At 36.1% G+C, this 23,050-nt stretch overlaps 1 protein-coding gene across 1 annotated transcript in view; it reads right to left on the bottom strand.

The window, feature by feature from the left end:
• The window catches only part of LOC128643342 (SANT and BTB domain regulator of class switch recombination-like), a 91,182-nt gene extending 68,250 nt beyond the window's left edge, over positions 1 to 22,932 (bottom strand). Inside the window, exons 1-6 of the mRNA XM_053696273.1 lie at positions 22,858 to 22,932; positions 9,622 to 9,803; positions 9,264 to 9,429; positions 5,767 to 5,953; positions 3,198 to 3,291; positions 723 to 961 (exon numbers count right to left, since the gene is read on the bottom strand). Coding sequence (XP_053552248.1) covers positions 723 to 961; positions 3,198 to 3,291; positions 5,767 to 5,953; positions 9,264 to 9,413 — 670 coding nt within the window. The 5' untranslated portion in view covers positions 9,414 to 9,429; positions 9,622 to 9,803; positions 22,858 to 22,932. The remainder of the gene's footprint in view (positions 1 to 722; positions 962 to 3,197; positions 3,292 to 5,766; positions 5,954 to 9,263; positions 9,430 to 9,621; positions 9,804 to 22,857) is intronic.
• Between the last annotated feature and the right edge of the window lie 118 nt (positions 22,933 to 23,050).

The raw sequence follows: 23,050 nt of genomic DNA on the forward strand, positions 1-23,050 counted from the left end.
CAGTACAAATAATAACACTGTGATTAAAATTATTTTTAATAAATGCATTAAAAAGTTAAAAGGGCTCAAAGATATGAGGCATAGGCGGATCTACCATTATGCCAAATATTTCTGTCTTTGTACAGTATCTTTCCATTCTCTCACCCCTTCTATCTCTACTCTCTCGTTCTCTCTATTTTATGTCTCTCGTCTATCTTTTTATTTCCCTCTTCACTTTCTCTCCACTCTCCCTTTCCTATTTCCGTTTATCTCTTTTTCCTCCATTTTCTTTTTCTTCTTTATGTCCCTTCTTTTCTCTCTATGGGCTAGATTACAAGTGGAGCGCTATTTTAACGCGTGCCCGTAAAGGGGCAAATTTGCCCATTTACGGGGGGCACGTTAAATAACCACCATTACAGGTGGGTGATGTAATGTACCTTTACATTGAAGTCTATGGGGACTGTGTTTTTACTTTAAATATATATGTATATGCTAATATTCTTATATATGTGTATATACACAAATATATATCTATATAATCATATATATATATATATATTTATAAATTTGCTGTCCAACACTGCGCGATTTACCCCTTGCGCTAGGTTCTTTGCCGTGTCTCACGGCATGAGAACAAGGCTCCCATTGGAGCCTATGGAAGCACCCTCTCAAGAGCGCAAGGCTTCCAGGCAATGCAAACACGACCACTGAATACATTTAACATAAAAATTAATTTTATTTACCCAGCTTTGGAGCCTCATTTTTTTCATTTTCCTTCATGTTACGCTTCACGTATCTCATCAGCCAATCGAAGATCTGCACATCGCAATGAACAGATATGTCTACTTCCTCCCACCTTTGTGCATCTGTGGTCAAGTACTCGGCAAAGTACTTCATCTCTGATATCAGAAGATCCCGTGGACACACAAAGTCCTCCTTCAGGCTTTTGGCTTCATCACACACATGGATTACCATATTTGGCCTATTAATAAGAAAGCATAGATTTCAAAGTTCATTGCTAGCTCTTAACTATTTGTGCTAGCACATAAGCAGTATGGTTTTTTTTGTGTTTTTTTTTTTTTTTTTTTTTTTTAATGCTTAAAAAATTAGCTCAGGTCACTAAAGTCAAACATCTGAATTATGTACATTACATACACTTACAGGAAGCAGTTCAATTTCCATTAAAAGGAAGATTGATGACTGAACCCATAAAAAAAAAAAAAAAGAAAAAAAAAGTTGCTGCTACATCATATACTGTATATATATATATATATATATAGTACAAAATGCTGATTTCTTTGCTTATGAAAAGGAGATCACAGAAGACATTGTTTTATCCTCCCATAGTGTTGAATAAATGAGACGCTTTCATTCTCATAGCTGTTCTAGTCTTCCCATACACCAATCCTGTCACTCTGGCCGGCATCCTTACTGAGTATATCCATAGCTCTCCCCACCAAATGGGCTGTTGCAGAACTCGTCCCAATGTATAATTGGAAATTGCAAATTGACAGCTAAATGTTAACGACATCTGCACACCCTTTTAATTCAAGGTATCCTTATGTAGCTTTGTTGCATACAATATAACTGTAAACTTCTCATAAAAAGCAACTTTTTTTCAAGGACAGTAAACACAAAATTCATATGAAAGAGCACTATTTAACATGAAAAATATAGTTTTACATGAAAAAGCATACTTCCCAACATTCCCCAGAAGATTTCCGAGACAGGGAGGTGAAGGGGAGGGTCCAGTGGCGTTTTGTGGGTGAAGCCAACACATGAGGGGCAGTGTCATGGATGTGCCATGGTCAAAGGCCAGCAGTGATATGGGAGTAGCTGGGCAGAATGTGAGCATGGCATGGGAGAGCCCATGCAGTCTCTTGGGATCAGGGATTTGTCCTGACAGGGGAAGCTACGGGACTCAGGAGAGACAGCAGGCAGAGCTCAAAACCTGTGACTACTCCACAAGTACTGTGACAGTTGGCTCTGAAAAAAGGGTTAAAGGGACATATTTACAGCTCTTTATTTAATAAAAAATTCCCTTTTCTCTAATCGCTGATAAGAGTTGAAAATCACAGTTAAAAAACACACACCTGCTGCAGTTCAGTAGCTTTTCAGGGGAGGATAAGGCCAGTCAACCAATCATGGGTGGCATATATGAGTATGCTCCAATCTGTAGTATCCTCCAAACAGTAGTATCCTCATCTAGAGCAACATGCTAGTGTGACAGGTGCTTTGACTGTAGGTTAAACCCATTTGTAGAGGTTAAACACATTTAGAGAAAGGAATTTGTTTAAAAATGTATAGAAAGCTCTAATAAAATAGAGCACAGTGAAAACACTCTGATCCCAATTTCTGAGGCGATTGGTACGGCTTATCATTGGCTGTACTGTAAATCTTTCCAAACTTAAAAAAAAATGCTTTGTAACTGGGGCGGCCAGCAGCAGTACATACGCAGACATCCAAGCAGGTGCTCAGAGGTCATTTGGAAAGTGCCAAAAATAAAAAGGGGGCAAGGATTATTAATAGTAACAAAAATGCTTAATGCATAGTTTAAAATGTTATGATTTAGTATCCTACACAGGAAAGTCTATTTAAAAAAATAAATAATAGAAATACATTTTTTAAAAATGCCCTCTTCTAGACAGAAAATAAATAAAATTACTTTAACTATATTTAAAGTGTGATGCTTACAAATAAAAATTGCTTGTCACTGATTGTGCCATGTTATAGAAAAAGAGAGAATATATTAGCAATAAACTGAAGACTACTAAAACCTATACATGTCATTCTGAGAGAGCAGGAAATTATTCATGGCATTATGAATTGCTTTTTATGGTTAGATTTCTATTGAATATAAAACCTTGGATTTGACATTTTTATTTGTATTTTACATAATGTGGCAGCAGAACAGAAGATAATGGTTTGAAAAATACAGCTATTTGCAGCTGTGTATAGCAGGTGCCTAACAGACCTATATTTCCTGCCAATAGTTTTAGCAGAATCAAAACCAATTATCAGATCATTAGATTTCATTTTCTAATCAATCACACTCTGCTAACAGGGACATTTCCTTAGGATATGTATGGAAAAAAAAAAATCACATGTACTGCGCACTTGACTTCATCTCCTGACAAACCCATCTGTGTGCATGTGACATTATAGATTATTGCCCTGCTCCTCCAGTGTGCATGTGACGTTATAAATTATTGTCTTACCCCTGGTTCTCTTCAGTTTTCTCGCCATTCATTGTTGCTACGGATTTGTCATTTTCAGTCTGAGAATTTCTCGCTGTCACAGCACCAGACCTTCCTTAATCAAAAAGGAAAAATATTCTCTTTTTTAATATTTGTTTGAAATATTCATTCCTGGCTAATGAAAAAAATTTATAATTAAGTTTAAATATTATGACAAACATTGCGGTTACTTAATTTTGTATATGTCATCTGCCGTTATCTGAAAATGTAAGAGCATAAAACATTAAAGTATATTGTACAAGTACAAATCCCCAAATCCAGGATTCCAAAATCTGGAATTATTCAGAAAACCAGACTTTCATTAATATTTTTTTTTAATCTTCTCTGCCTGCGTCTTTGGTTTGTTTTTTTGTGTTCTAAAATGCAAATCCAATTTTATATTTATTTACCTCTGTGATTACATTGTATCTAAGCCTTTTCAGACTGCCCCCTTATTTCAGTTCTTTTGACAGACTTGCATTTAGCCAATCAGTGCCCTCATTTTTAACTCCACAGGCGTGGTCATAATGTTATCTGTATGGCACACATGAACTAACGTCCTCTAGCTGTGAAAAACTGCCAAATGCATTGAAATAAGGGGCGGCTTTATGGGCTTAGAAATAAGCATATGAGCATACCTAGGTTTAGCTTTCAAAAAAGAATACCAAGAGAACAAAGCAAAATTTGAAAGTGGCTTAAAATTGCATTCCCTATCTGAATCATGAAAGTTTAATTTTGACTAGACTGTCCCTTTAAGTATGCTCCGCGCACCAGCATTTTAAACTCAGCACTTGCTTAGAGAGCCTAAGGTGCTTGTATCATCTGGTAATGATTACATTTCCATTATTGCTGACATAATACAAGCCCCACTGGCTCTCTGAGCAGTTGCAGTATTTAAAATGCTGGTGCACTGAGAATATCTAGCTATGCTGCATATGCACGTGCAAAGAAAAATGCTAAGACTAAAATTGTAATGTCCCTTTAAAAAACATCCAATCCTGACAAGAATGTATAGGATCTTTAGCCCATCTATAGATAGCTACTTAAAAGCCTGAATGTAAATATTACTTGACTTCATAAAAGCACATGCAGACGCCTATTGGGTTTTAGTCAAATATTAACTAGTTTAAAGAAAGTTAAGGGTATTTAGTGGACCTCAGGCAGCCTGCTGTTGTACATGTATTATTATTATAACTACTACTATCCTTTATTTGTAGAGATCCATCATATTCCGCAATACTACAACATACTGTAGGTGCATTATGCAGAGCTCCCAACAGGCCGGCTGTGCCTACTTAAACTCCAATCAGGGCAAACGTTCCGGTTGCCAGAGGCTGCACGGCTCTGCCCACAGCATCCCAGACTGTGCACAACCTGTTTGTGACACACCCAGACCCTCCCCAATTTAATATGCGACCCCGCCCCTCCGGACATTTATCCGCCCACAATATACCTGTGAGCTACAACCCACAAATTCCTGTCACCTCTTTGACCCAAAAAGCCTCAGGCAATGATAGGAGTTATGATTGTGTCATAGAAAGTATACACAAAGACAACTACAAAAATGATGAGAGGGTAGAAAGCCTTGCCTCTGAGCTGCCTGCTAATGCAAGTCCCCTTGTAAGAAGGCAGAATACACAACAGGAGAAGTTATGAGCTTTATTGAGACGGTATGATGATTTGCTTCAAAGTCACATATTTGTTTAATGTAATTTTTCATGAGACTCCAGTTAACCATTTTTCAGTGTGACAACCAAACTAATTTCTGGCATACTATACTCAAAATAGCTTAGTTTATTAATATAAAGTGGAAGAGAAAACAACTTAAGTAAAAAAATAAATAAATGGAGTATTTCTGTCACATTGCATAATGTATGCAATCCACAGCGCCAAAATCTTTCAGAGGATTTCATTCCACGAACAGCAGATTATAGCACGGTGCTGTACACAGGTTGTATTCTGTCACGTTGCATAGCTATCTGAAACAGTGCTGTCAAATGCAGTTGATTGCATAATAAGGAAATGTATCTGCTTTTAAATTACAGCATTTAATTAATGCAATGGCATAACTATAGTGTTGGGAGACATACCTAAGTTTAATGCACAAAGGGGAAATATTTTTAATCAAGGAAGAATCGATTTAGAGATCCATATGTTATGTGAATATAGTACAAATCAGTAAAATTGGAAAAGCAAAGCTATAAATTCAAATGAGGCTCCATGCAACCCAATATGAGTATCAATGTCATAAAACTCATATTTTCTATTTTATATAGAAAAACTACCAGCGAAACAGATTGGCATACCATTCTGAATGAAAAGGATTACAGAACAGTGAGTGATTTACTCTTTTTTAGATGTATTACTAAAACATACACATTAGACGTGTAGCTTTTTTTGTTATTTAGTTTATTAATAAAACAAATATACAATGTGTTGATTCATTCGTTCATATTTCTCTGTCTAATAGATAGATAGATAGATAGATAGATAGATAGATAGATAGATAGACAAAATGCTAAATGCTTTTTAGAATAATGCAATAACGTACCTGTTATGGAGATAGTACTGTGTCCTATTGCTGCTTCCTCTTGTTCCTCAGTTGAATCCAGTAAGGAAGACTTGATATACGTGGCAAGGTTTTCTAAAGGGATTCCTCCAGTTGCCATTAAAGGGTTATATTGGTTATCAACTGGAGATGTCCCACTGCTCTTCAGTTCCTCAAATCGTTTGGCACACTAGCAAGGGCACAAATGTGTGACATTATTACCAGGAATCTTACCATGAGTACTGCTGCAAACAATGGAATACTTAACACATATACTGTATTTATGTTTTCTGCAAAGCAAGATTCATTCTTACAATAAATTAATGTCTTCATATTTCAAGTGATAACGTATGAATCATCTCTAGAGGATATTTATCTTCATGTAATTAGGGTTTAGGTGGATCTTCCCAGAAGGCTTCAGGACTTCCTCCATCAAGCTAGGATTTGATAAAAAGGGAATGATCACAAAACTACAGACCATGTCTTACAACAAATGACAAGCTTGAATACATTAGACCATGTCATTTTTTTTTTATTACTGTCCTAGCTTACTATGTGTTAAATCCCTAGGAAGAAAAAAAAAAAAAAAAGTTAAACACATATAAAGGCACACCCAGGAGACCCAAGCATTGCAGCTCATGATCAGAAAATAGTCTATCAGGAGCAGCAGTTACATAAACGAGGGCATGTCATTTTTTTTTTTATTAGAATGTCCCTATGATAAGAAATGTATCACATTACCAAGCCATAAACAAATTAGTTTTTATAAAAGGGACCTAGCACAGACTAGCCCAAGCAGTCAAACTAAATCAAAATAGGGCTAGATTTCAAGTGGTGTGCTACTGTTAGCACTGGTTGCCATAACCAAGTTTGCACATTGGGATTACTAGAACTCTAAATGGTATGAAGCTGTTCACTTAATTGTGATGACTCATATGTTATGGGGAACAAATAGAGAAATGTTTTACTTTGTTAGCATTAAACAAACATGTGTAATTATATACTGTGTTGACAGGGAGTAACGAATGACACAATATTTAAAGTAACATTCTAATGTAAAAATGGCATGCTCTAAATGAATAAAGCATGTTATTTTTGCATTGCTGATCATAGATAATTGTTTAACCCTGCAAAGGGGGTTAAACGCACAGGTAAAGTTTTGCTTGTGGCTCCCAAACAGAACACCGCTATTGAGTGGCAGAGACATGCAAATGCTGCTCCTGATTGGTTGACTGTCTGTCTCATTCTTGGGGCTGCAATACTAGGGGTTTAACACATAGTAAACTCACTAATGCAAAAATGATATGATCTAATGAATTACAGTGTCTTTTTTCCCCATTAAAATTGTGATTTAAAGGGACATTGTACTGTAACATTTTCTCCCTTTAAATGTCTTCCCATTGATCAATTTCGCCTGCTGGAGTGTATTCAATTGTTTACTAATAGCATTTTAAGTTTATGTGTATGTTGAAACCCCATCTATACTGAAAATTACAATACTGCAGTACTGGCTGGAAAAGAAAACTATGTAAAAATAAACAGGTGCAGAAAACAGCCTCCCAGTGGGGTGTGAGATGAGAGAGACCCACTCATCTGAAAGGATTTCCTAGGGCAAGTTTTGAATACAAGTGAACCTTTATCAGCTGCTTGACTGAGTATAGAAGACATAACATACCAAGCACTGGACCTCATACTCAGTTAAAGGGACATTCCAGCCAAAATTAAAATGCACATAGGTGTATTTAATTTTTGAATAGAAGCTTTTTTGTAATATACTTGTATTAGCAAAAATGCTTTTAGTAAAAGCTATAGCTGTTTCAAACGTGTATTTAAGTATGCTCCGTGCACCAGCATTTTAAACACAGCACTTCCTCAGAGAACCTAAGTTGCTTGTACCATCTGGTAATGACTCAATTTGTTAATGGCTCACATAATACAAACCCCACGGGTGTTCTGAGCAGCTGCAGTATTTTAAATGCTGGGGCACTGAGAATATCTAGCTATGCTTCACATGCACGTGCAGAGAAAAATGCTCACACTAAAACAGTAATAACTTTTACTAGAGGCATTTTTGCCAATGCATGTATATTACATATATGTTTCTATTCAAATATGTCATTCATCTATGTGCATTTAAATTTTGACTGGAATGATCCTTTAACAAATTAGCAATAGTGGATATTCATCACTTCTAACTAACCAGTAAGATTCTGCATTTAGTGCATACCAATCTACAGTCTCAGCTGTAATGGGGTATAAGGATGAGTTTAGACATTATAGTAATTATCTGATGCATGTCTAGGTAATTATAGTGAGCCGGCTCAATGCAGCTGCACTGCTTTGTGTTACTGTTATAGTTGAACTGACAGGATAATATAGGAAAGACAAAACCTGCAAAGATCCACATGATAAAGAGCTAGGACTCCTTATTTTACTTATCAGATACAAACAAATATGTCCTATTTATGCATTATAATACAAACATATTTGCAAACTCCACTTCTGGTTAGAAATATAATATTATGCAATAATACCCATGTGCTAACCAGTTTGCAGCTTATACTGTTTGCCGTTTATTTATTTGTATAAAACTTCTATTCAAAAATGTTTGTGCTGACAGATGAGTCATACAATGCAGAGTTTCTCAACTCTAGTCAAGTACCCTTAACCCGTTGGCTGCTAAGCCATTTCCCACCTGGGTGCTAAGCTGGATTTGAGCTTTTTTTTTTTTTTTTTTTACTTTTTTTCCCAGATCCTCAGACTTATACAGTTAGAAAGGTTAGGCGATTACCTTTCCAACGGTGGGTCTTGGGGGTCTGTAGCTGCTTAGATGCCTGAGATACAGGCTTCTAAGCAGCATGCCCCATTTCCCTATATTGTCCATTGTTAATTTTAAATAAAGTTGTGTGGTGATGTCCTTACGTCATTGCACGAGACATCACCACGCGAATCGTGAAGCCTCTCACTATTCAGGCAAGATAGCCGGGGTGGGAGTAGGTGGGAGCCCCCAGATTGCCCTCAAGGTAGGTGAGTGCTAGCGATGGCTCTGAGCCGTCATCAGCACCTGACTGGGACAATTTGCGATGGCTCAGAGCCATCGTTAGCACTCAAAGGGTTAACAGGCCAAATATTCATATCTTAACTAGAGCAGAGGTGAAAATAGTCAGCTGATCAGTAACCTTGGTTATTATCTCGCTCTCATCCGTCCTTTAGTTACGATTTCTTGACAATCTGGCACGTTAGGAGTATTTGAGAACTGGAGTTGAGAAACACTGATACAATACAAGTAGATCATTAAATAGATACATTCTTTAAGCCATATAAGTATTCTCAATTAGGTAAAAATGAAAAAAAAGCAGATGATGAAAAGTCATCTATATAAATGCATGAATAGTATTGAATTCTGCACAAGTACTAATCATTAATGGATATACTAACATGTTCTTCAGCCCCCAAACAGATGCACAAGCTTTGAGACTGCTACTCATTCTCTCAATTACCTCTTTTGAAGTATATCCTGGGACCAGCCTGGCTACACTATCCCAGTTAATGGGCTGGGGAACACCAACAAGAGAATAAAGGATCATATCCAACACCATCTGGTTATTGTCATAGAGAAAATTATTGTTTTCTGAATATCCACGGCTCATGTTGCCAGATGATACCCTAATGAGAGGAAACAGAATATTAATATGCACTATTGTTACTCAATACGTTTTAATGACCAGCAAAACCGCTTGTATTTTTCTTCTCTAATCTAAAGTGATGCTAAAAACTCTATAAGGTGTTTCAAAACCATGATAACTATAAAGAGCAAGAAAAAAGATCTTATTGATTTTACACATAATGAATGTTTACCTGTGCAGAAGAAAGGCAGGTTAGTGCAGGTAATGTGAGATCAGACAGAATGATGCTGAAGGTTTCTGCAGTGGGCTAGTGGATGGATGAAATGCACTTTGCACACAAGCTGCTGCAGGAGAGAACGATTGGTGGAAGGGAGTTGCTGTTTCCAGATTCATCCAATCAGTCAAGCACAGTATCTACAAATCAAGAGATGTGGGAGAGGGCAGCCAATGATTTAATACCAATTAATACTCATACATAATGCACTGACAGGATGGCAGTCAGAGAAGTGCTGCCAGCCTATCTTAACCCTTGTCTTACTAGACGAGCTGCAATGCAGTACATAGTACACAATAGGCAAATGCACAGTGAAATATAAAGACTGCAGATTTCTGTTGCTAATGTGCATTGCAGTCTAGGTTATACATTCCCATAGACTGGAGATTATATATATATATATATATATATATATATATATATATATATATATATATATATATATATATATATATATATATGTATATGTGTGTGTGTGTGTGTGTGTGTTACTCCTAATGTTTGGATTATTCTAGATAAATCTGAATATAAAATCTTTTCTGCCACTTAAATCATATGCAACTGACTCCTCTGTATTCATGATAGCAATTAAGTTTCACATAAATGTGTGTGTGTAGAATATATATAGGATAGATAGATAGATAGATAGATAGATAGATGGTGAACCCAGGTAAGAATAAACCTTCATGTGTTTTTATGTTTCTATGCTAGCTAAGTGCTGGACATCCTGTGTGTTGTGTTTTATATTTTTATGTGATTTTTTTCCTATTGATATCTGTGAGTTTTCTAGTGGCATAGGTTATGCATGTGTCTAGGAAAATGACACATTCCTGGGCTTATCACTATCGGGTAAAATGCTGTAACTAACTCTACATTTTATCCTACCTGTCTGTGTGTTGCGCTTGGTATTTTTATGTAATTTTGGAATTTGCACTCTGGGGTTTGTCTGGGGTTAACTGCCTGAGTCACTGAATACAAACTCAGTTGTAAGTTTTGCCAATGGCATGGGATGTGCACCCATTCCAAATTGAGAGTGTAGTCCATCTACAGGTTTTGTATCTGCCTAGGAAAATTACACACTTGACTGGGACACCCCTGTTTGCATTTCAGTTTGCTTGGTTGGAAGCTGGCATCCCAAAATATTTATTTCCTGATTCAGACAGAGCATGTAATTTTGAACACCTTTCCATTTTACTTCTATTACCTAATTTGCTTTGTTCTCTTAATAGCCTTTGTTAAAAAGCATACCTAGGTAGGATTGAGAGCAGCAAAGCACTAATGGGAGCTAGCTCCTGATTGGTACCTGCACATATATGCCTCTTGTGATTACTCACCTGATGTGTTTAGTTAGTTCCCAGTAGTGCATTGCTGCTCCTTCAACAAAGGATACCAATAGAATGAGGGAAATTTGATTATAGAAGTAAATTGGAAAGTTGTCTAAAATCTTATGCTGTGACTGAATCATGAAAGAAAAAAAATGTGGGTTCCATATCCCTTTAAGACCTAGGTAAGAAGAGACCTTGATATTGTACCTTGGTCATCACCATATGATCAAATACCAAAACTATCTTGAGTTTATGCTTCAGCCTACCTGTATGTAGTAAATCATGGCCATTCTGTGTTGTGTTTGAGATTATATATAGAGCATAACATAAAATTACAATAGACCATGGTCTTCTGAATGCTCTGCCTTTTAATTGGTCTTCTAAAAGGTTACTATACACACACATCATATTGCTGTAAACATTAGCCAGTTGTTGTATTTACTTGTACATTACAGAGAAAAATTATCCACTGAAACTGACGAGCTGTAAACAGTAAAATCCAATAACTATAAAATTCCTGCAGAAGTTACATTCTTAAATACACAATAACATAAAATGACTCTTTAATCTTTTTAACCAGTTGTTTTGATACAGAGCAGCTGTGTATCTTGTACTGTTGCTAACACAATGCGCAGATATGGTTATGAACATGACAGATACAATATGTTACTTGCTTTAGACGTACACAGTTCTAAATATAGCACATTGCTTTGCAAAGGATACTAAAACATACAGAAAACTTGCCAACCATACACACAAGAAAATGTGATTAGTGTGCAAACAATATAAAACAATAGGGGCTACAGCTCAAAAGGTGTGTGATTACCATTTAGATTGTAAACTCTAAGCCCTCTGACTTGGGTACCCACATGTCCCAGTATAATCGGGACAACCCTGTAATCAAGAGGTAAGTCCCATGTCCCAGGTTTTTCTACTGGGTCATATTCTATAAAGTTCTCTGGACTTGTGAGATTCTATAAGAAATCCCGCCAGTACTATGAAACCCCTATCCTAACTCTATAAAGGCAGTTTTTAGCTTGAGATCAGTGTGTCTCGCAAAGGAGTGTTCCCTGCTTTTTAGAATGTGAAGGTAAATCATACATTACAATAGGAATCAAACAAAATAGAATTGTTTTCAGAATTGATCCCAATGTCCTAGATTATTCCCTCTACAACTTCTCCTTCTCATCCGCCCACTATATTTTCCCCTTTGCTGGCTGAGTCTCTCTGTAAGAAAATTAGGAAGATGATACTGCAGAGGCGTTGTGCAGTGACACTGGGGATGGCAGACAGAGCAGAATACTCAGTGCTGGAACACCCATCTGAGTAAGGCTGCAGGTTTGACTACTAAATACCTTATTGGCTCAAGGTAAATTAACCCCTTAAGGACCAGCGACGTACCCTGTATGTCGCTGGCCTTTTTTTGGGACTTGATTGTTTTTTAGTGCGGTCTTGCCACCAGCGCTGAGACTGCTCTATTCCACAAAGCCTGCTGGAGGGAGGGAATTAATAGCATGTTCTTGCTAGACTTGTGCTATTATGTCCTGAAAAAACCCTTAACGACCAGTGACATACAGGGTACATTGTGGTCATTAAGGGGTTAAAATGAGTAAAAAATAAAGTGAAAAGCAATGATAAAAGCCTGTGATAACCTATACTATTCTTGTAACTTTAAGGGATGGTAAAAAAATAATCAAGGTATCAGTAAGTACATGTCTCATGCTTGCATAGTAACCAAAACTAAAGTTAAAAGTCATTTTAATTTATTCTTAAAGAGACATTAAACCGTAAATACATAATTTATACATAGTATTGAAGATAATCCCTGCCAGAGCCTCCCTCTAGTTGTGGGTGTCGTCATGTTAAAATCTAGCTTTCACTGCATTAAGGTGCTGACTTGTCTGCACATGTGCAGCAACTCTCCTTCAGATACCTGCAGTGTAACCTAGATTCCAAAATAGGTGGCACCATAATTAGTAGGTGATGCATTAAATGTATCTAGTGTTTAATGTCCCTTTAACCAGTGACCATTTAGAGATTTGTGTTTACTGCAATGTTTAAAATATACAGTATATGGTTTACTGTAAAGCTGAGTGTTTAATGTTTATGTATATTTGAAACTGCATAAAAAAATACTTTATAAGCAACCAATCAAGTCATGCACACAAACCACACCCACTCCACATGCCCTTAAAAATGTGTGGAAATGGCTGGGCAAAAGGGTGGCAATCCTAATTCTGGAGGTTTGAGACAGGGAAAGGTAGAGTTAATCAAACATTTCCTGCCAACAATCCAAAGATTAAAGGGGCACTAAACCCAAAAGTTTTCTTTCATGATTCATATAGAGATTTTTAAAACAACATTCCAATTTACTTCTATTATCTAATTTGCTTCATTCTTTAGATATCCTTTGCTGAAGAAATAGCAATACACATTGGTGAGCCAATCACTTGAGGCATCTATGTGCAGCCACCAATCAGCAGCTACTGAGCCTATCTAGATATGCTTTTTAGCAAAGGATATCAAGAGAATGACGCAAAATTGATAACAGAAGTAAATTAGAAAGTTGTTTAAAATTACATGTTCTTTCTAAATCATGAAAGAAAAAAATTGGGTTTCATGTCCCTTTAAAAGATCTGGTCTGAATTAGAGGAGATCTGGGTCTGAAGTTACAGATACGGGGGGTCAAGTTGGATAAGGGGTGGAGTTGGGTGTTGGCAGGGCTTGGCGTTACAAGTGTGGGTTGGGGGGGAGTTAGGCACGGCTATGCGATAGATTTTATACTGCACTATTTATAAGGTGTAGGAAGGCTGCAGGAGAGAGCAGACAATGCTGTTCTATATTCCGACCGCGTTAAGTTTTCTTACCTACGTCACTTAGAAGGCCACGCCTACAATAAACTTGAAGACACAGTGCACGCTTGCGCTCATTGCTGTAATCGAAATATTACATTACAACCCACCTACAATAAACTTTAAAATTACACTAAATAGCACGCATGCGCTCACTGCCGCAGTCGGCAAATGTTACAGAAACGGTCCGTACACAATTTTGGCACTAGCTTGAGACATCAAAATCCCATTGACAAAAAAAGGCTTTTATCTCCATTATATAAAACTACCCTTTCTGACTTACAGTATACCTTGAAGATCAACTATAGATGGTAATCTACACATACCCTCTCACCTGATATATTTTTAATATATAAAACTAGCAGATAGCCTATTATTACGGTAAAGCCTTCAAGTAATTACAGATACCTCCTGCATTGAAGCTCTTTTTACCTATATGTTTTTAAATGTTACTATTTCAGTACTTTTCATTATAGAAAGCCTTTTCGTTCAGTTATTTCATCAAACAAATTCATACAATAATTGTGACTATAAAGCCTTTTTTTTTTTTTTTTTTTTTTTTGCACTGTTATTTCAATGTCCCCAGCTAGTGTCAAAATTATGGATGCACCGGTTCTGTAATATTTTCCGACTGCGGCAGTGAGTGCATGCGTGCTCTTTAGTGTAATTTCCAAGTTTATTGAAGTAACATTTTCAGACTGCGGCAGTGTGCACATGCGTGCACTACAGTCTTTGCAATTTTTTTGTAGGCGTGGCCTTAGGCAGGGAAACGTAATGCGTTCGGAGAACATAACAGAACACCCCCCACTAAAACCATGGGTTATTATTATGTCCCTTGTAAAGTGCTGATGTACAGGGGGGGGGGGGGGGGATTCTGTAAGCGAATTGCAAACAAAGATCATAATATTATTTTTATTAGTAATATGAAAAGCTATCAGTAATAATTTATTTTTGCTCTTTATTTTGATTAATTTTAGTAGATTTAAAGGGACATTGAACCCAAATGTTTTCCTTTCGTGATTCAGATAGAGCATGAAATTTTAAGCAACTTTCTAATTTACTCCCATTATCAAATTTTCTTCATTCTCTTGGTAACCACTTTTCCCCGGGAATTAAAGGGTTAATAAATAATTTTTCAAGCAGTAAAATTTGTTTTTTAAAAAAAAAAAAACCACACTAAATTTACTATAAAAACAAATTACCTATGTTGAGATGGGATTTGATAACATTTATCGAGAAGAGCTTGCAACAGCAGTTTCTTTAAAATTATTGTCTCTTAATTTAACATAAAATCTTGTTTTCAATTAAAAGAAAGTACATGTAATTACAAACGTACTTAGCTCAGGGAATGACAAATTTATTTCAAATTTTGGAACCAGCAATATTAGATATAAGCTAGCCACACACTGTTAAAGGGAGAAAATTAGCAATAATAAAATGCCAGTACTTGAACAGAACTGTGTTTGACCCAATGAGAATGGCTTAAAGGGACACTGAACCCAATTTTTTTTCTTTCATGATTCAGATAGAGCATGCAATTTTACTCAACTTTCTAATTTACTCCTATTATCAATTTTTCTTTGTTCTCTTGCTAGCTTTATTTTAAAGGCAGGAATGTAAATCTTAGCAGCCAACCCATTTTAGGTTCAGCACCATGGATAGCGCTTGCTTATTGGAGGCTTACATTTACGCTCCAATAAGCAAGCATAACCCAGGTTTTCAACCAAAAATGGGCCGGCTCCTATGCATCATATTCCTGCTTTTTAAATAAAGATAGCAAAGGATGAAGAAAATTTGATAATAGGAGTAAATTAGAAAGTTGCATGCTGAATCATGATAGAAATAATTTGGGTTTAGTGTCCCTTTAAACACATAGCTAAATTCAGCACCATCTCAGGATGGGCAATGCATTGCCATGTTATTTAATGGGACAATAAGTTAAAAATTGAACTTATTAATCTGTGCACAGTCTTTTTTTTTTTTTAAGTTTTATATTTTTATTAATTTTTGGGTGGGTAATTGAGTAAAATATTCAAAGGGGTTAGATCAATAGAGCAATGTAGAATTGTTTTTATGTGATGTATGACTTGTAACCAAAATGGTTTAAGTATTTCACAAGTCCACCAGATATGGATGAGTGACCCAGCTTCTCCGCATTCTCTCCAGCAGATCAGAGGTAGAGGGGTTATATAGCTTTGAGTTGTATTGGTGTCAAGTACCAACGTGAGAGCAACTTATTATAAGTTTCCTGTATGGAAGCTGATTGAGGATTTTTTAGTTGATAAAAATATTTTTTTGCCATTGTTGTGCAGGTGCACAGTCTTTTTATATGTACTCTTTCTGTGCAAAACTGAAGTAAATTTTAAAATTTGTCAGGAAAATCAAAATGCTCATTTAAAATTACGGTAATTTAAAATTTAATTGGCTCTTTATTATGCACTTCTTGAATACGCAATTCTTTTGTATTTAAATTGTCCTTTAAACTAGCATTACGTAAATTGGAGAAAAAACAACAATAATTGCAGGTAAACTGGCAGCTAAAATATGTTTATATTTATACAGGTGCTCAAATTGTTTTCTAACATGTATATTAAAAAGCAGCAGCACTAAAACGTGCTAAAAAAGCTTTAGAATAGGTTTTAAACACGGTTTAAAGGGACATGAAATGAAAAAAAGAAAACAAACGAAAAATAAACAGTGCACAAAGTCATTGTGTAAATAAAGAGACCTTTAAATGCACTGGCCTTTAAAGGGATAGTCTAGTCAAAATTAAACTCATGATTCAGAGCATGCAATTTTAAGCAACTTTCTAACTGACTCCTATTATCAATTTTTCTTCGTTCTCTTGGTATCTTTATTTTAAAAAGCAAGAATGTAAGCTTAGAAGACGGCCCGTTTTTGGTTCAGCACCTAGGTAGCGATTGCTGATTAGCGTTTAAATGTAGCCATCCAATCAGCAAGCCATGGGCCGGCTCCTAAGCTTACATTCCTCCTTGTTTGAATAAAGATACCATGAGAACGAAGAAAAATTGATAATAGGAATAAAATTAGAAAGTTGCTTAAAATTGCATGCTCTATATGAATCATGAAAGTTTAATTTTGACTTGACTATTCCTTTAAATTCCAAACCTATAGTTTTCCTGCTGTGCTACAACAGGACTCAATGTAAGAGGAAATTTGTATCAAAAAGTTGCAACTTGCTTGTAGTTATGGCGGCCTTGTGCTAAACTAGCTCAAAGAATTGCTCTCAAGCAAGTTGCAACTATTGGATACGCTCATTTAGAATATATGGAAGTTTCCTACTTACTGTATATCAGAGACATTTAAAGGCCTCTTGATTTTTATTTACACAAGGACTTTATGTGCACAGGTTATTTTCACTTTTTTCCCCATTTTAAAGTGATGGTAAATCTGAGCATTTAAAATATGCTAGGATTTACCATCACTAAAAATGAACTGTTATCAGTTATTACAAAAAAAAGGGTGCTAAACTCAACCCCACAGCACATCGCTCTTCTTCAATGAGGTGATGTTTCCACCTCTAAACCAATAGCCGTGCGTGTCATCCGACATCCTAGAACGGCTATTGGTTTAGAGGTCGAAACATCACCTCATTGGTAAAGAGCACTGTGATGTGGTCGGCCAGTGCCCCTGACTTTAGCAAGCTGCCGCAGCACAGAAAGACTGAGTTTAGCACCCTTTTTTTTTTTTTAAGGCGATTGAAAAGTTTATTAAATTACTGCCCAGTATCTAAAAATAATTTTAAAAACAGGGGCACTTGAATTCATTAAATTTTACAAAAAGACACTTCTTTTTTAAAATATTTACCATTTTGTTATGGTAAACATACCGCCGATCCTACGCCCGCATCTCCTGCTTTCTTTAGCATATGGATTACAAATGCGGCTTCCTCCAATCATTGCGTGCCCCACGGGCTGGATGCCAAAAGGCGGCACGCAATGATTGGAGGAAGCCAGATTCATCATCCATATGCTAAAGAAAACAGGAGATGCAGGGGGGAGGAACAGCGGTATGTTTACCATAATGCAATGGTAAATATTTTTAAAAAGAAGCGTCTTTGTAAAATTTTATGAATTTACCTACCCCTGTTTTTAAGATTATTTTAAGGTACTGGTCAGTGATTCATTAAACTTTACAATCACTTTAATAACTGATGACTGAAACTACAGTTTATTTTTAGTGATGGTAAATCCTAGTGTTTTTTTAACGCTCAGATTTACCATCACTTAAATTGTATTGTTTTTGGGACATCTCTTTTATATCACATTAAAAAGGGACATGAAACCCCAAATTGTTTCTTTCATGATTCAGATAGATCATCTAATTTAAACAACTTTCTAATTTACTTCTATTATAAAATGTTCTTCGTTCTTGTGGTATCTTTTGTTGAGACATACGCTCAGGAGCGTGCACATATGTGAATCACTATATGGCAGCAGTTTTTTAAGAATGGAATCAATTTGCAAGAGCACTAGATTTCAGCACTATTTCCTGCCATGTAGTGCTTCAGACACCTACCTAGGTATCTCTTCAAAGAATACAATGAGAACTAAGCAAATTTGATAATAGAAGTAAATTGGAAACTTTATAAAATTTTATGTTGTGTCTGCATCACAAAATAACATGTTTGGGTTTCAAATCCCTTTAAATTTGCAACTAAAAGGAGAGTGAGTCCAGAGACTCTACTGCTCTTTGGCTGATAAAGACAAGTGACACAAAAAAAAGCACTGAAATATCTATTTAAAAAATAATAATAAAAAGCTGTGTGATATATTTTGCAACATTTTAGATCCCCCCCCCAAGACCCAATGCCATGATAACATATGACTTCATGAGCCTATTTATATCAAATGCTTACATTTCTGAAGAAATATACAGAAAACTTGAAAAAGTGTTGTAAAAGGTAATAACACACACACACTTTCATACTATACACACACCACACACTCTCATATTACACATACACAACACACACACTCTCATACAATACAAACACCACACACTCTCATATTACACACCACACACTCTCATATTACACATACACAACACACACACTCTCATACAATACAAACACCACACACTCTCATATTACACACCACACACTCTCATACAATACAAACACCACACACTCTCATATTACACACCACACACTCTCATATTACACATACACAACACACACACTCTCATACAATACAAACACCACACACTCTCATATTACACACCACACACTCTCATACAATACAAACACCACACACTCTCATATTACACACCACACACAACACACACACTCTCATACAATACAAACACCACACACTCTCATATTACACATAAACACTCTCATACAATACAAACACCACACACTCTCATATTTCACATACAATATACACACCACACAAAACACACACTCTCTTATACAATATACACACCGCAAACACACACTCTCATATTACACAACACACACTCATACAATATACACACACACAAAACACACTCATACAATACACATACTCATAAAATACACACAACACACACTGTCATACAATACACACACACTCTCATACAATACACACACCACACACTGTCATACAATACACAAGTCATGATCCAGTAAACATGGTGTTGCGACCCAGCAATGGGTCCCAACCCTTGGTTTGAAGAACCCTGTTTTAGATGTAACAGAGAACATTTTTGATTATTCTTCATGAAGTTAAACAAACAGATTTATCTTTTCAAACACAGTGCACTGCGCTGATGCTTTAGAACAAGTTCTCCTTACTGCAGTGTATCCATTTAAAGAGCCAGACAGGAGTATATTGTTAAAATGACATTAAATACATCTTCTTTTGTGTAAAAATTGAAGAGAAATTTAACAAAATGTCTAGTATTTTTGTTAAGAAGTTATATTAAAATGTAGTTGTCTGTCCTTCACATCCATAATCCTGCACAGGGCCCCATGATTTAAAGCTCTCCACTCTGGCAAGATTATCTGAGAGGTCTCGTCAGTACTGTGAGGTCCCTCAAATAGTTTTACAAAGGAATATTTTAGCTTAAAGGGAAAGCCTACACCAGAAATGTTATTGTTTGAAAATATAGATAATCCCTTTATTACCCATTCCCCGGTTATCTTAACATACTTTTTACACAGACTGCTCCCTTATTTCAGTTCTTTTGACAGACTTTCATTTTAGCCAATCAGTGCTGACTCCTAGGTAACTCCACAGGCATGAGTACAATTTTATCTATATGGTACACATGAACTAACGGCCTCTAGTTGTGAAAAAAATGTAAAAGTGCATTCAGATAAAAAGCAGCCTTCAAGGGCTAAGAAATTAGCATATGAGCCTCTGTAGGTTTAGCTTTCAACTATGAGAAAAATTGATGATAAAAATAAATTGGAAAGTTGTTTAAAAATGACATACCCTGTCTGAATCATGATAGTTTATTTTTGACTAGACTGTCCCGGGTTTTTTCAGACAGCTGCCAGTACCCAAGATGGCGGCAACTAAGTAGAGGGGGGAGAGTTAGAGAGCTGTTTTGGGGGGGGGGGATCCAACACTGCAGAATAACTATAAAAAAAAGTATTTTATTTTGTTACTGGCAGACTTTCTGTCAGTACTTAAAGGGACATGAAACCCATTTTTTTAATTTTGTGATTTAGAAAGAGCATGTCATTTTAAACAACTTTCTAATTTACTTCTATTATCTAATTTGCTTAATTCTCTTGATATCACTTGCTGAAAAGCATATCTAGATATGCTCAGTAGCTGCTGATTGGTTGCTGCACATAGAGGCCTTGTGTGATTGGCTCACACATGTGCATTGCTATTTATTCAACAAAGGATATCTAAATAATTGAGCAAATTAGATAATAGACGTAAATTGGAAAGTTGCTTAAAATTGCATGCCCTATCTGAATCATGAAAGTTTAATTTTGACTAGACTGTCCCTTTAAGATGGCGGTGACAATTGTGAGGCGGGGGAGGAAAGAGAGCTGTTTTAGGGGGGTCAGGATGTATCAGGTGACTGATTTCTACACTGAAGCAAAAATTAACCCTACAAGCTACCTAATTAACCCATTCACTGCTGGGCATAATACAAGTGTGGTGCGCAGCTGCATTTAGTGGCCTTCTAATTACAAAAAAGCAACGCCAAAGTCATAAATGTCTGCAATTTCTGAACAAAGGGGATCCCAGAGAAGCATTTACAACCATTTGTGCCACATTTGCTGTTTGTAAATAATTTCAGTGAGAAACCTAAAGTTTGTGAAAAAGTGAACGATTTTTTTTTATTTGATTGCATTTGGCTGTGAAATGGTGGCATGAAATATACCAAAATTGGCCTAGATGAATACTTTGGGTTGTCTACTAAAAAAATATATACATGTCACATCGCTAATTTTGAAGAAAAAAAAATGGTTTGGAAATAGCAAAGTGCTACTTTTACTTATTGCCCTATATCTTGCAAAAAAAAAAAAACAAAGAACATGTAAACATTGGGTATTTCTAAACTCAGGACAAAATTTGGAAACTATTTAGCATGGGTGTTTTTTGGTGGTTGTAGACGTGTAACAGATTTTGGGGGTCAATGTTAGAAAAAGTGTTTTTCCCCCCCATTTTTTCATCATATTTTATATTTTTTTTTATAGTAAATTATAAGATATGATGAAAATAATGGTATCTGTAGAAAGTCCATTTAATGGCGAGAAAAACTGTATATAATATGTGTGGGTACAGTAAATGAGTAAGACGAAAATTACAGCTAAACACAAACACTGCAGAAATGTAAAAATAGCCCTGGCCCCAAACTGTCAGAAAAAATGAAAAGTGCTGTGGTCACTAAGGGGTTAACACCGGTTTATCTAGCTATATAGGGTTCTGTATGTGAAGGAGAGGCAAGTACATTCTTATATAATGCTCAAAAAAGTGCTTGAGAGATTTTGTGATTTATTTCCATGCTGGCACCAGGAACATAATGAGATAACAGCTCTTAAAGGGACACTAAAACCCAACAAATTTTGTGATTCAAGTAGAGCATACAATTTTAAACAACATTCCAATTTACTTCTATTATCTTATTTGCTTCATTCTTTAGATATCCTTTGTTGAGTAAATAGCAACGCACATGTATGAGCCAATCACACGAGGCATCTATATGCAGCAACCAATCTGCAGCTACTGAGCATATCAAGATATGCTTTCCAGCAACTTACATCAAGAAAATGAAGCAAATTAGAAAGTTGTTTAAAATTGCATGCTCTTTCTAAATCATGAAAGAAAATTTTGGGTATCGTGTCTCTTTAAGCTAACATTTTTGTTTTCTAAAATTCTTTGAAGGACCTCTCAGTACTGATAAGACTTCTCTGAGCAAGGATCTAAGGAGCCGGACCATTTTAGGTTCAGAACCCTGGATAGTGCTTGCTTATTGGTGGCTACATTTGGCCACCAATAAGCAAGCATAACCCAGGTTCTGAACCAAAAATGGTCTGGCTCCTAAGCTTTACATTCCTGCTTTTTAAATAAAGATAGAAAGAGAACGAAGAAAATTTGATAATAGGAGTAAATCAGAAAGTTGCTTAAAATTGCCTGATCAATCTGTATAGTGTTCCGATTTGGATCCACAATGTTACAATACACATAGGTACGGTATCCTATAAGACATTATAATAACGATACAGTATTTTGGCTTTGATGTAAATTGTTACAATACCATAACCTGCTTTGTGAGTGCCTTTTTATAATACTGATACATTCAGTGTGTGTTATTCTATAGAAATGTAAGGTTATAGTACAAGGGGAGTGTTCCAGAATACAGTATATATTATAGTGATAATTACAGATAAAACAGAGGGGCTCTATATTAAATCTGCATTGTTATATCATAATTCAGACCCTATTAATAGAACACATATACACCAGATCAGTATTAAATGCTCCCCATTAACATTATACAGTAACTGTCTTTCTTGCATAGCATAGATCCCCAATCCTTGTTCTTACCCGCAGCTCAGAAATTGATCCAGGTTCGCCAACCACTCACCGCAGAGAACCAGAAAGCCCGGCGTACTGTATGTCAACCTACCTCTAAGGCTATAAAGCCACAGGACAATAAACCAATCAGCACGAAGACCGTAGGGAAGTCAATGGGAAGACAGGTGCAGTGACAGTGGTCTGTGACGGCATCGCCAAGCCT

The sequence above is a fragment of the Bombina bombina genome, unplaced genomic scaffold, assembly GCF_027579735.1.
Source record: "Bombina bombina isolate aBomBom1 unplaced genomic scaffold, aBomBom1.pri scaffold_421, whole genome shotgun sequence".
Classification (NCBI taxonomy): domain Eukaryota; kingdom Metazoa; phylum Chordata; class Amphibia; order Anura; family Bombinatoridae; genus Bombina; species Bombina bombina.